This window comes from Petaurus breviceps, unplaced genomic scaffold (assembly GCF_028583685.1).
Source record: "Petaurus breviceps papuanus isolate PSGF00001 unplaced genomic scaffold, PetGlider_PUasm1.0 108, whole genome shotgun sequence".
Classification (NCBI taxonomy): Eukaryota; Metazoa; Chordata; class Mammalia; order Diprotodontia; family Petauridae; genus Petaurus; species Petaurus breviceps.
The window spans coordinates 2,606,786-2,620,330 of record NW_027185593.1 but is presented as its reverse complement, the minus strand read 5'-3'; the positions used below and the strand labels follow the sequence as shown (position 1 = coordinate 2,620,330).

The 13,545-nt window shown below is 49.2% G+C and overlaps 1 protein-coding gene across 2 annotated transcripts in view; it reads left to right on the top strand.

The window, feature by feature from the left end:
* KLF16 (KLF transcription factor 16) overlaps positions 1-13,038 on the top strand; it is a 23,870-nt gene extending 10,832 nt beyond the window's left edge. For both annotated transcript variants that reach the window (XM_069071662.1, XM_069071592.1), the window contains one exon: positions 7,972-13,038. In XM_069071662.1, coding sequence (XP_068927763.1) covers positions 7,972-8,279 — 308 coding nt within the window. In that variant the 3' untranslated portion in view covers positions 8,280-13,038. The remainder of the gene's footprint in view (positions 1-7,971) is intronic.
* The last annotated feature ends 507 nt before the right edge of the window (positions 13,039-13,545 follow it).

The window sequence follows — 13,545 nt, the reverse complement described above, 5'->3', positions numbered from 1 at the left end:
TGAGTCTCCATTTTGCCTTTCTGTAGAAGGGGTCACCAAATTCCTATGATCCTAAGATGAGGAAAGTGCGAAGGAATCTTGAGGGTCTCCATCATGGAACTGAGAATGAAAGCAGAGGAATCTGGACTTAGCATCTCATCCCTCCCAGGTGTAAGGGACCAAAGAGGACATCTTGTCCACCTGGAAAGCTCCCTCTTTCCCTACAACATTCCTGATGGGCTCTCAGTGACAGGGAGCTCACTACCTCCAGAAGCAGCCCTTTCTCTTTCTGCATTGGTATTCCGATTGTTAGAGGGTTGGGTTTTGTTTGTTGGTTGGTTTTGTTTGGTTTTTTTTGAGTGGAGTCTTAGCCTTAGGTCTCTGCCCTTGAGGTCCCCCTTTCTCCCTGCCCCTTCCTTTAAGAATCGTGGGTCTGTGTTAATCACAAGGCAGCAGTTCAAAAGTACTGTCCCATCACCTGACCCAAATCCATTCTCCAGTGACCCATTTTATAGATGAGGAAACTGAGGCTCAGACAGGAAAAGTGATTTTGCCAAAATGTGGAGTAACTCCTCTTCTGGGCATCCAGAATACCCTTCCTTTTGCTCATCCCCTCCTAGGGGATGATGGTCCTCTGTGTCCAAACTTAGCTCTCCCTGAGCTCTGGCCCCCCCATTTCCTCCTTAAATGGCAGTTGGTTGTCTGGGACATTGGGAGGTAGGAGTGGGGGGGCCCTGGTAGGGTTAGCCTCTGGGGGCTAGAAGCTAGAGGGAAGAGGACAGCTGTGTTTCCAGGGAATCTTCCCTTTCGACCTAGCCTAGAAGGCCTGGGGGGGGTGGGGGGGGGGCGCGATGCAGGAACTCTTGGTTTGTTTAGACTGCTGGGCCCCTGCTCCCAGAGGGTGGGGGAAAACGTGAGCCTGGAGGTAGGAGGAGGGGCAGGGGGGGACAACCACGGGACATTCTCCCTGCTCTGTCTGCTCACGTACGTGCGGCTGCTCTGTTCCCAGCTGGGCCTTGTTCCCGACTTGAAACCCTCACACATCCTGTCCCCCAGTGTCTCCCCTCCCCTTCCTCCTCTCCTTGACTTTCTGCCTCTTGCTACCTGACCCAGCTGGAGAGGGTCTATCTCGGAGATAGAGCCTGCTGCTGGTTTCAGACAGGAACAAGGCTGGTAAGGGCTCCCTTCTGTGGCATAGCCCCTACCCGGGGATCCTCCAAAGAGCCCCTCTCCTCCCCCCTACCCCTTACCAACCAGGCCTGGGAACAGGGAAGTAGTGAGCCTCATCAAAATGAAAGTGAAAATGCAAGTATGGCCTGTCCTGGGCTCCCCACCTCCTCCCATGCCCCCTCTTCAGCACCCCCCCCCCCAACCTGGGTGTGTGTGTCTGCATGTGCCTTGTGCAAATGTCGGGGAGGTAGAGAGACTCCTGGAGGGAGGACCCTGCCAATCTCTACAGTCCCACCCTGCCCTCAGCAGCAGCTGTGACCAAGGCCAAGTTTCTGTAGTTATGGCACTGCCCTAGTTCTGGGACTGAAGTTTTTACCCTACTTCCTTTGCTGAGCTCAGGTGAGAGAGCTGAACAGGCAAATAGGCAGGTTCCTTGTGGATCCCTTTAAAAACAGGGAATGAAAGAGCCTCTGGGAAAAAGCCAGAGAGAGAGAGAGAGAGAGAGAGAGAGAGAGAGAGAGAGAGAGAGAGAGAGTGTGTGTGTGTGTGTGTGTGTGTGTGTGTGTGTGTGTGTGTGTGTGTGCGTACGCGTGCATGTGCATGTAAGTTTACCCAGGTAAACTAGAGGCAACTAGATGGTTGTGTGGATAGAGCAGCTGACCTGGAGTCAGGAAGAGCCGAGTACCAATTCAGCCTTAGACACCGACTGGCTGTGGGACCCTGAGCAGCTCACTCAGTCTCTGCCTCAGTTTCCCTACCTGTAAAATGAGAATCATAATATCACCTGCTTCCTAGGGTTGTTGGGAGAATCAAATGAGATAATATTTGTAAAGTGCTTTGCGAACCTTAAAAGATTTATGTAAATGATAGCTATTACTATCAGTAATGTGAGAATTGTTACGGCCATTTAACAGGTGGAGAAACTGAGGGGTCAGAGTGGCTCACTGACTTTCAGAACACCTCCAAAGGAACCTTAGTCCCAAACTTGTACCTGGCCCAAGGATCCATTCAATGGCATTGCCCCAGAATGGTCACATACACCTCTCTCTGATAATCCTTTGCAAAGGTGTCTAGGACTCAATACCCTCCTGAGTGATGGGGGCCCTTTTGGAATTTTTGGATAGCTCTCATCTTTCAGGAGGTTTTCCATCCATTGGCCCTAAATCAGCCTCCAGTGGCTTCTAGTTTTTCCCTCTGAGGGTCTTCAGATCCTCCTTCTGGAATAAAGTTCTTACATCCTAACTTCTCTTATGCCACCCCTCTTCTTTAGGCTTAGAAAACAGGCTCAGAGAGAATTGAAGTGACTTACCCAAGGTCAAACAACCTACCAGGAAGTATTCAAAGTAGATTTAGATCTTTCTGACTCTGGCTTCAGAATGCTGTTTGTTTCCCTGTGCTCCAGATATAGTCTGAAGAAGACAGAGGGGGTTCTATCCCCCCCCCCCCTTTTCTGGACACTGCCCTTCCCTTAAGGTTCAGGAAAGTCAAGTGACTTGCCCAAAATTCCATGACTTTTGAGTAGGAAACCTAGGGTAGCATTAACTTTTTTTTTTAAGCTTTCCCTATCACACTATTGACTCATGAAAATCTCCAGAACAGGAACTATTATTTAATGTCTTCATCCATCCTCTACTGGTGAAGTTGACTGTTTGACCCTGGGGCAGAATTTTACATTTGTCATATTAAATTTCATCTTATTGGCTTCAACCCATTGGAGGCCAATGACTTACCCACAGTCCAGTCCCTCAGCTTAGGTCCAGTCAGACCTTAATCAGTCCCCAGTGTCTTCACTCTAAGGATTGGTGTTTGTTTTCCCATACCACATGGCAAAGAAGGGGAAAGAGGAGGCAGCCCCAAGACAAGTAAGATCATAAGAAAGCATCTCAAGTCAGTCTCCAGGCCCAGAACTGCCACTTCCTTCCTCAGGTATCTAGCAGATTTGATTAGGAAAGCCGTTGTTTGTGATGATTTCAAAGTTCATGAAATGAAGTTAAAGAATTGGAGAAAGGCAAATGTCCCGTTTCTTCTCTCCCCCTCCTAACACCTCACCCCATCCCACCCCTGGGAAAATAATATAGTCTACAAACTATCGGCCAGAAATTTGACTCCAGTTCCCAGCAACATTGTAGAACATGTTATTAAAGGGGTGATCAGTGAACGTAGTAGAGTAGGTGAAAGAACCATACAGAAGAATGCTCTAAATCTCTTAAGAGGAAGGAAAATTAAGGTTTCACTTAATACCCATGACATTGGCAGAGGTGAAAGAAGATAAAACTGATAAATGTTGGTGAAGCTGTGGGAAGATGGGTACATTAGTTTCCTGTTGGTAGAGCTGTTAGCTTGTCCAGCCATTCTGGAAAGAAAATTTGTAATTAATGCTTTTTAAAATGACTCAGGGTGTATGGGTCTGTGTGTGTGTGTGTGTGTGTGTGTGTGTGTGTGTGTGTGTGTACGTACACATGTCTATAAATATATGTGTGTCTATACACATAGACACATATACACAAATACTTTGACCCAGCAAATGCTAGGCATCTAGCTCAAGGAGAGGTCAAAGACATATGGAAAGAGTCGCTCTGTACAGACATTTTTAGTGGCCCTTTCCATAGTTGCAAAGAACTGGCCAGTGGGGGGATGACTGAATAAATTGTGCTACATGAAAGTAATGGAATATACTTGAACCATAAGAAATGGTGACTGGAGGATCCAGAGGAACTTAGGAAGTAGAGTTTTGCACAGCATAAGTAGAAGCAACAGGACCCGCCTCTAATGTCAGAGATGCCTCACATTTTCTGACTCTGCCAGCGTGTTTGTTTTGTTTGACAACTAATCAAGGCAACTAGTGGTACAGTGGGTAGAGAGCTGATCCTGGAGTCAGGAAGACTTGAGTTCAAATTCAGGCCCTGACACTTATTAACTATGTGACCCTGGGCAGGTCACTTAACCTCTGTCTGCCTGTTTCCTCATCTGTAAAATGAATATGATAAAAGCATGTACCTCCTGAAGTGGTTGTGAGAATCATTTGAGATAATAATTGTAAAGGACTTTATTAGCATAGTGCCCATGTATAAATGTTAGTGGTTATTATTATCATTGATTGTACCTGGCTTATTCCAAGGGAGCGTTCTATTCAGCAAGGGATAAGGGAGTTAGGGAGCCTTTCACTGGGAAAGGACAGTGGTAAAAGCATTGATAACTTGTTCTTTTAAAGACCAGGTCGTGTCAGGATTAACCTTATTTCCTCTCTCACAGAGGAACTCTCTAGAGTTACCTTGAATTTTGCAAAGCACTTGACTGTTCTTAGGGAGAAGATGGGAGATGAGTGGCCTAATGTAGTTAGGTGAATTTGAAACTGGTTAAAGACTGGAGAGAGTGGGGGTGGCTAGGTGGCACAGTGAGTAAAGTGCTGGCCCCGGAGTTGGGAGGACCTGAGTTCGGTTCCGGCTTCAGACACTTAAAACACACACAAAAAAAACTAGCCGTGTAACCTTGGGCAAGTTACTTAACCCCAGTTGCCCTCAAAAAAAGGCAAAAAAAAAAAAAGACTGGAGAGAGTGAATCATTAAGAGTTTGATGTCCTTTTGGAAAGAGGTCTCTGGTGACATAGCTGAGAGATTGCAGCTGGGCTGGGGGCCATGCCACATTTTTTGTAGTCAATCCTAGCAGAGATGTGCCTACACCTACCCTCTTTGCAGATGACACTACTCTGGCTGTCTAGAAGAATCCAAGAGTCTCTTGGTAACTTAGAGCACAGGAGCCTTTCTGTATGTTCTGGTCCCTTTCTCAGCATCCAGTTGTTAAATAAGATCAGATACATAAGATTGCAAAGGAAATCAGACAGAGTGAGATTTAGTTATCCAGATATTAAAAAAAATTCATGGACCCTCCAGGCTAAGAAACCCTGGCTGGCCTAGGACATTGGGACAGTTCTACTTCCGTAATATTAGGTACAGTGATAAATGTGTCGAGTATTCACACTTGGGTTCCAAAAATCAACTTCCTAAGCACAGTGTGGAGAAACGGTGGTCAAACAGCTGTTTGCCTGAGCAAGATCTAGGGATATTCCTGGAATTAGGACAACTTCAACATGAATCATGTGATATTGTAGGAAAGTGGGCAGGACCATGAAGATTCCAGCTGACCCCTTGTGTATTGTGTGACCCCTACTTCTTGTCGGGGTATGGCTTGGAGGAGCTTTTCTGAGGGCCAGCCCTTCTACCTCTGAGACTCTGGGACTCTGACTATTCAATCTCAAGACATGATGTCCTGTTCTGGTGCTGGGATTGCCAGGGGAAGTTTTAAGGAAGGCACTTCTTAAGCTAAACCCTCAAGGATGCGTAGGATTTTCATTGGCTAGGAGCAAGAAGGATGGGAGAACACACATTTCCAAGGGAGGAAGAAAATACCTCCTATTCTGATGGGAGTAATATCCCCATTAGAGGAAAAACTGCAGACCAAGAGAGGTTAAATAAGCAACTTGTCCAGGGTCACATGACTTTTCAGATGAAGCTCTTAGAAGAGGACCCTTGACTCTCGTTCCTGGGAGCTCACTGTGGCAGCAGATATGAATAATATCAAGAATGTCTTTTTTTTTTTTTAAATCCCTCGTTCCCTCTCCTGTGTAGCAGAGAGAGAACCATACAGGCTGGACCTATGGTCAGGAAAGTTCCGGTTTCAAATCCTGCCTCTAGCTCCTAACTTGTGACTGGAGTCTGAGTTTTCTCTTCTGTGAAGATGGGGTGATTCCTGAAGCACCTCACTCACCCAGGCTTGTTGGGATGGGGTGGGGGTTATTAAGCCTTTGTGACTTACTGTGGCCCAGACCTAATGCTGACCTGCAGTTAAGCAGGCTAGGCTGTCTGCCCATCAGAGGGCAGACTGTGCCCACAGGGATATGTCTTCTTTCACCAATGCTTGAAGCTTTTTCAGCCTCCTGATAGTGCCTCCTTCAGAGGCCCAGCATAGCATATGCTCCACAAAGAGACATGGGAGGAATACTCATTGGAGAACTTTTAATCACAGTACTGCTGTATTCCCTACTCTTCAGGACCTATGATTCTGTGATTGTATGGGTCTCTTCCATGGTGCAGATAGAAGCTTCTCAGATTCTCTGGGCAGCCAGTGGATATGGGGACCTGTGTGTCGGTCCAGTGTGGCTAATTCCACATTTCCTTTTGTTTGGGGATCTGAGCACTTTGCAATTCCAGAAGAAACTACTTAGGGAGGGAATGAGGCCCTAGCTGACAGAGAAGGGAAGGGGTACTGCTAAAATAACCCAAGTCCAGCTGGTTTGGAAGCTCTTCTCTCTCCCCTTCTTTCTCTCTCTCTCTCTCTCTTTCTCTCTCCCTCTCCCTCCCCCCTACTCTCTCTCTCTTTCTCCCTCCCCCCACCCCCATCCTATTCACACACATACCCTTTCTTCTCCTTTGCATCCCTCTTGGAAAGTAAGGAATAATCTAGACCCAGGGAAGAAAGGAAGTCGGTTTGGAACTGTTATGTACCTTCTTCTAGTGATCTTCTTTCCCGTTCTCCTAATTTCTTGGGGAGGACAAGGAAGGTTGTGGCTCTTAAGGGGCACCATTGGGGCTGGAGGGGACTCCATGGGTTGTACCTACGTTGTGTCTGAGTGGGCTCCTGTGGCTGTTTGTTTAATATTTTTTTTGGGGGGGGGGCTGGCTCCATCAATGGCTCTGAGGAAAGGAAGAGAGGGTGTTAAGGACTCAGCTATCTCTTCAGCACCTTGATGGCCCAGGCTTTTCTCTAGCTGTAGGAAACACATCCATCTGATTGGAGGCAGGACCCACCTTGGGGTAAGTGGGGCGTGGGAGGAGATATAGGGAGGTTTAAATCATGAGATGCCAATCCAGCTCTGTGCCCTCTTGAGCACCCTCCCTCCACACTGTACCCCTTCTGTCTGATACTCTCCTTCCCTCCCCACTCTGAAGGCCTGTCTGGCTCAGCAACCTTGGCCATCTGGCCTCTGGGAAATCCTCATTCCTAATCTTCTGGAGCTGCAGCTGCTGCTGCCACCACCACCATCATCTCTCCCATCAGCCTTGTTCTCACTCTTCAACCCCTTGAGAAGGGAAGGGGGGAATTGTAGCTGGGAAAAACCAGCTTCTCACAGTCCTTGTAGGCTTTAGATTTCTAAGGGAATCTAGAGCTTATTTACAGTTACATAAGCCCCCTCCCCCATTTTATAGAGATGAAAATGAGCTCCAAGAGTGGCACAGATAGTAAACTGAGTTATGGTTAGAACCCAGGCCTTCGGACTCTAAATTCAGTGTTCTTTCCTCTATATAAGTGGTGTCAAACTCAAAAGAAAGGTATTTCTGCAGGCCTCTTACGGACATAGAAAACCACAAAATACAGTGTGTTGTATTTTTATTCATTTTGTTAAACATTTCCCTTAGTTTGGGTAGCACTTGGGAGTTTCACAGGATGAGTTGCTATTACTTCTGTTGTCTGTCCACTCCCCCCATCAGGTGAGGGTGGGAAGAGGATCTGATTCACTTGCCAGGGCTATACCAAGTTAAGTGTTCCCTCCAAAGACTCATGGCTTTGGAAGTGACCTTAGAAGAGAGAATGTCAGAGGGATTAGAAATCATCTCTTCCAGCCTGTCCTTTCAGAGGGAAAGCGATTTGTGTTGTATGGTCATTCAGGGACTTGCAGTGATAACATTGGCCAAAATGCCCTCTGAAGGCCTCTCCAGTATTAAAGATGTGGGAATGTGGAGGGGCAAAGGTGGACCTTCCACCTGGTGTCTGAGAGCCAACCTGGGCAGCTGGTCTCAATGACATGTCTGTGTCTTCTTCCCACAGGTGAGCGTCCTTTTCCCTGCACGTGGTTAGGCTGCATTAAGAAGTTTGCGCGTTCGGATGAGCTGGCCCGGCACTACCGGACACACACCGGCGAGAAACGTTTCTCCTGCCCCATCTGCACCAAGCGTTTCATGCGAAGTGACCACCTGACCAAGCACGCCCGCCGTCACCCCACCTTCCACCCCAGCATGATCAAGCGTCAGGGGGCCCGCAGCGTCTCCCCCAGCGACTCGCTGGCCTCTGCTCCATGCAGCCTGGCGGGCAGCCCCAGCCCCAGCCCAGCACCCAGCCCTGCTGCCTTCCTCTAGGGGGAAGGGCCTAGGAAGCTGTTGCCACTGCCCCTTGTTCTTCCAACATCTCCCCTCACCCCATCTTGGGCCTCCCTGAAGAGCCATCTCCCCCTGGACCTTCTGCCTCTCCTGAAGCTGGCTGCCTCACCAGATGGAGGAGGCCCTCCCTGTGTCCCTTTCAGGGCACAGACTGGGACACCAAGGACTTTCCTTCCCCCTGGGGCCACATAATTTTATATTTTTAACCATCATGCTGATGGGAGGGTGGGAGGGTGGGTGTATTGGACCACTGGGGGCCGGGGACAGAGAATAGCACCAGCATTTGCCTGGGAGGGGGGGAAGCTGGAGTTGCTCCCAGCACCCACCCCCTCCAGGGTCTCTGCCATCCATTTGGGCCACCTTTGCCCCAGGGATTCCCCAAGGGGTGACGGCATGTGGGTGGTTGGGTGAAGGGGAACAACAAAGCTAGAACCCCAGTTGTCAGCTGGCTTTTTTCTGCATCCTTAAAAGAAGGACTTTCGCCTCCCTTTCCTTTGGAGGAAAAGGGCTCTGGGATTGAGGTTTTAGGGTCAGAATTCTTGGGCCTCTGTGGATATTCTTTTTTTTTCTCTTTAAACCTGTGGAGGCTCCATGGACTCTCCCCAAGGCGAGCCCCCAAGCAGAGCACACATCCCAGGTTTGGGGGGGGCAAAGGGGCACCCCCCCCATGCCCGGGCCTTGAAGGCAGCTGGCAACATTGGAGATAGAAAATAATGCTTTCTATTTCTGTACATAGTGATGATGATGATTATTATTAATAATATTTTTTTTAATATTGATTAAATGTGGAATCCAGGTTTGGTGAGAGGCGGACACACAAGGCCATTCCTTTACTCCCCCTGTCCCCCCTACAGTGCCTCTCTGCTAGCAGGGTGTCTTGGATGTCTCAACATGGAGGCCCAGGGACTGGGCAGGTGTGTACTGGTTCAACCCAGAAGGTTGAAGTCTGTAAGTGTGTGTATGTAATATTGCATAGAGCACATAAGCTTTGCCATGGTCCAGCCTTCCATGCCCAGCCCACTGCCCCTAAGAAGTCTTGTCAGGGGTTGGAGCCTCTTGGGACAAATCTAGCCAGGAATGTGGCCCTAAGGGTCAGAGCAGAGCTTGGAGAGCCATAAAGTCATAGTGTCTTCCCAAGCTGGGGAATGGGAGAGTTTGGACTACCAGACCTCACCTCAGGGTTTTGCTAAGGGGTAGAAGCTTTTTCCAAGCCCTTTGGTGCCTAGGAAGATGTCGTTTGGACCTAGGATCTGGGAACCTGACCCAATTTGGGTCATCTCTCTTATCTGTCTGTTGGGGATAGGACAGTGGCTCAGGGTTGAATTTTGGGGGTGCAGGGAGGTTTTGCTGCTCGTGGAACCATTCACATACCCCAGCTCCTTGTCCTTGGAGGAGGGCCCTTCCCAGCCTCTGACTTTTATCCTATTGCCATGGCTCATAGGATTCAGTGCTGGAAAGGGGACTTAATACCCTCATTTGACATCTGGGGAACAAAGACTTGGGGGGGGGCAGGGAGGTGCCTTGGCCGAGGTCAAACAGCTGGTCACTGGAATGGTTCCCCCTTCCCACACTCCCCAGAGCTAGCTTGGTGCAGGCCCCTTTACTGTGAGCTAGCTCACTGATGATTCCAAGGACACCCATCAGGCCTGTAGGTGATAAAGCTGGTAAAATGACTTGGTGGGGAAGGGCTGGGCCTCTAGGCAGCATCTGTTGCCAGATTCTTTCTCCACCTCCTTACCTGGGGGCTGGCTGGGGTAGGTCAAATCCCCAAGTGAAGCCATTGGAGATGTTCAGGGAAATGGGGGTTTGGGAGCGGGGGGAGGGCAGCCCCCCCACCCCTTGGCAATCTCAGGTGTCTGTAGGTTTTGTTCATGTGCAGCAGCTCTTGCCTCCTCCCCCACGAGGGGGCTGATGGCTTTATTTCTGAAGCTGTCTGCATCTCTTGGGGGGAGGGGGGCGGGTATGGAGAGGATGTAGACTCGGGGCAAGACTTTGGCTTCTTCCAAAGAACTAACAATTCAGTCAGGCCTAGGTCTGAGGGCTCTTATTAAATGGGAACCCATGCCCTTTGCCAAAGGCACTTCCCCAGGGTTGGCCAAGGGAAAGGTAGCTGGGGTTTTTCTTCCTTTTTCTACCTGTCTCAGGCAGTATGCTGGTAGGGCATGAGCCTAAGGCTGCCTGCCCCCTTGTCTTCAGAGTCTTTCCAGGTTCCTCCCTGTTCCTGGTGTGCATGGGGGTAGGGGTTAACCGTAATGGGGGGGAGGGGATCAGGCCCTGACTTCCTCCCTACCCTTTCCTGAAGGCTACTTTAGCCCTCCTTCCTACTCATGGTCTTGCGACAGCCAATCATGTCTGGAAGCTGCACCTTTACTTCAAAGCCAGTTTTTCCTTCTCTCTCTCTCTCTCTGTCTCTGTCTCTCTCTCCCTCCCTCTCTCTGTCTTTCTCTCTTTCCCTCTCCCTCTGTTCCCTATTCTCCCCTCTCTTCCCTATTCTCCCCTCTCTTTCCCCTAGCTTGCCCAGGTCTCTCCTTCCTTTCCCCAAATGGTAAATTCCCCTCCCACCATTTTGGGGGAGGCTGGGATCTCGTTGTTATTAAGGTTTTAAGGTATAGTCCAATAAAACCCCCACAGTGGTGGGGAACATGACTGGGTCAGGGAGCATCTTACTGAACTCCTAGGATCAGATCCAGACCTGAAAGTCACCAACTTCAGTGGGGCCCCTGAGAATCCTAAGATTTTAGAGCTAGACAGGGACCTTTGGAAGAAGTGTTGAGCCCATCCTCTCATCTTGCAGAGGAAGAAGGCCCAGAGATGTTAGGTGACTTGTCTGAGGTCACAAAGTTCCTAAGTGTCAGGGGTGGATTCAAATCTGAACCTCTGAACTCCAAATCCAGTGTTCTTTCCACTAGGTAGGACTGTCTACAATTCAAGAATGCGCAAAATACAAGTGGACCCTAGAGACTACTGAGCCCCAGTGCCTTTGTTTTATAGATTGGGGGGAAACTGAGGCCCTGAGAGGTGAAGGGACTTGGCTTGGCTTGCCCAAGGTAACATGGTCAGTCTCCTGTCTCCCAGGCAGGTCTTCTCCCACCCCCCACCCCCTGCCTCTGACACCCCCAGATAATCCCCTGCCTTTCCTCCTCTCTTCCATCCAGTTCCCCACCGTCTGCTTCCAAGCTGCCCGGCTTTGTGGCATTCTTTCAGACAGTGTGGCTGATGGGCTGGACGAAAAGGCCTTTTTCTCATGGAGAGTTTAGTTGCTAGAGGTTGAGGCAGGACAATGACTTTTTCAATATTCCATAGGAGCCTGGGGATTTTGGACAGAATAGATTATTTTGTAAAAGTGAACTCTTTTTTTTTTGTTCCCGCCCCCAGTCCCTTATCCTGAGTCCTTGGGCCAGCTGATGCCCTAGTGTCTTATGGGGAAGGGAAGAGTAAGGGGTGGGGAAGGTGTGTATGTGTGTGTGTGCTTTATAACTGTGGTTCTGTCGGGTTAACTTATTGTTTCCTGTCCCCCTACCCACCACCCACTTTCTCTGGGAATTTGACATAAGCTTTGGGAAGAGTGGACTGTGTAGAGCCTAAGATCCTAAGATTTGTGAGCATCCCAGGGCAGGGAAGGGGGTTTGAAGTCAAGGGCAGGACCTTGCTTAGGAGTGGGAAAGGGTTTATTTAGCCTTCCCAAGTGACCCATCTTAAGGGTGGGACATGGGAGTTGTCAAAAGACAGAATATTCCCCATTCTGGCCCCCCATCTTTTCTCCCTACCCTCCCTAGTGAATCTCTTGTCTTCCACAAAGTGGGGGTTGGGGGGGGGAGAGAGAAAGAGAGTGTGTGTGTGTGTGTGTGTGTGTTGGAAGGAGGGAGCCCAGGTCTCCCTTCCACACCCCCCCCCCAACTTAAGCCATGGCCAGGGATGAGTTGGAGTGTCTGACACTTTAATATTGTTAACTCCCCCTCACCCCTCATGACAGAGTAAAGTCTCTACTGTTCCCCTGCCTTGCAGCTCCCAATTAAGCATTTCAAACCCTGCCTCCCCAAATGGTAACAGATAATTGAGAGTCCCTTGTATTTCGATAGGTCAGGAGACTTTCCCCAGCTTCCCACACAGAGAGTTAGCAGCAAAAGCTGGATTCTAAGCCAGATCTTCCAACTTCCAGTTTCAGTCTCTTTTTTACTGCATACCATGCTGCCTGCCCACTTTGGGGCAAAGAGGGGACAACAGTGAATGTCCTCTCCCTCTCTCCACATCAATCAGTGCCCATGTGGCTTAGCTCAGCTATAATTATTTACTAAAGTTGACCAGTCCCTCATGGGGGATTGAGGTGGGGCAAGGAATGTCCCATTTGGGTTTGTTAACTGAATTCTCTTTCAGTTACTAGGAATTTACTAATTTCTGGGAGATCTTAGGCTCATAGATTGAGAATTGGTAGTGTTCTTAGAAGTCGCTGTCTAACCTCTTTTTTTTTTTTTTTCCGAACTGAGGCCCCAGTGACTTGCCTGGGGTCACAACTAGTGTCTGAGGCAGGATTTGAACACTGGTATTCCTGATTCCAAGTCTAGCATTGTCTACACCACTACTAATCAAGTCTTGAGAGTGAGATAAATGAGGGATAATTGGGGGGGGGTGTCATTTTTTAGTATCCCTGAATTTCAGCTTGGAATGAACTTGGCCTTTGGGCTATAAAGTGAGGGGTCGACTATCCACCATTCCCCCCACCCCACCCAGACCCAGCTAACTAGTCCTAAAGCCCTCTGTCGTCCTGTGCTTTTAGAATAGCCTTAGGGAGTGAATTCCAAGACTCCATATAAGATTCTAGAGAAAGGCTTTCTCTAGGACCAGGCTAGTAGGTGGGGGTGGAGAGGACTGAGGGGATCAAGGGAGAAGCCTGGCTTAGGGCTGTGGTCTGGAAAGAGGAACTGCAAAGAAACTTGGAGGGAGGCCACAGGCGCTTGAGCAGTGACCGGTTGGGGTGGGGGTGCTAACACTGAAACCAGACTGGGCCTTCAGAATGATAGTATGTCATAGGGAATGGACCTTAGAGATTCTTCCTCCGCCCCCTCCCCGCCCTTTTTGTGGAGGAAGAAGCTAAGGTTCAGGGGTAAGGGTTCTGCCCAAGCCTGGCTCCCTAAATCCGGCTGCAGTGGGCCCAGTCTGGTGACAGGAATCCCTAGGGAGTGGGGCCGAAGCCTTGCCCCAGCAAAAAGGCCTTTTAGCAAGAATCACCAGGGAACAGAATTTTCTT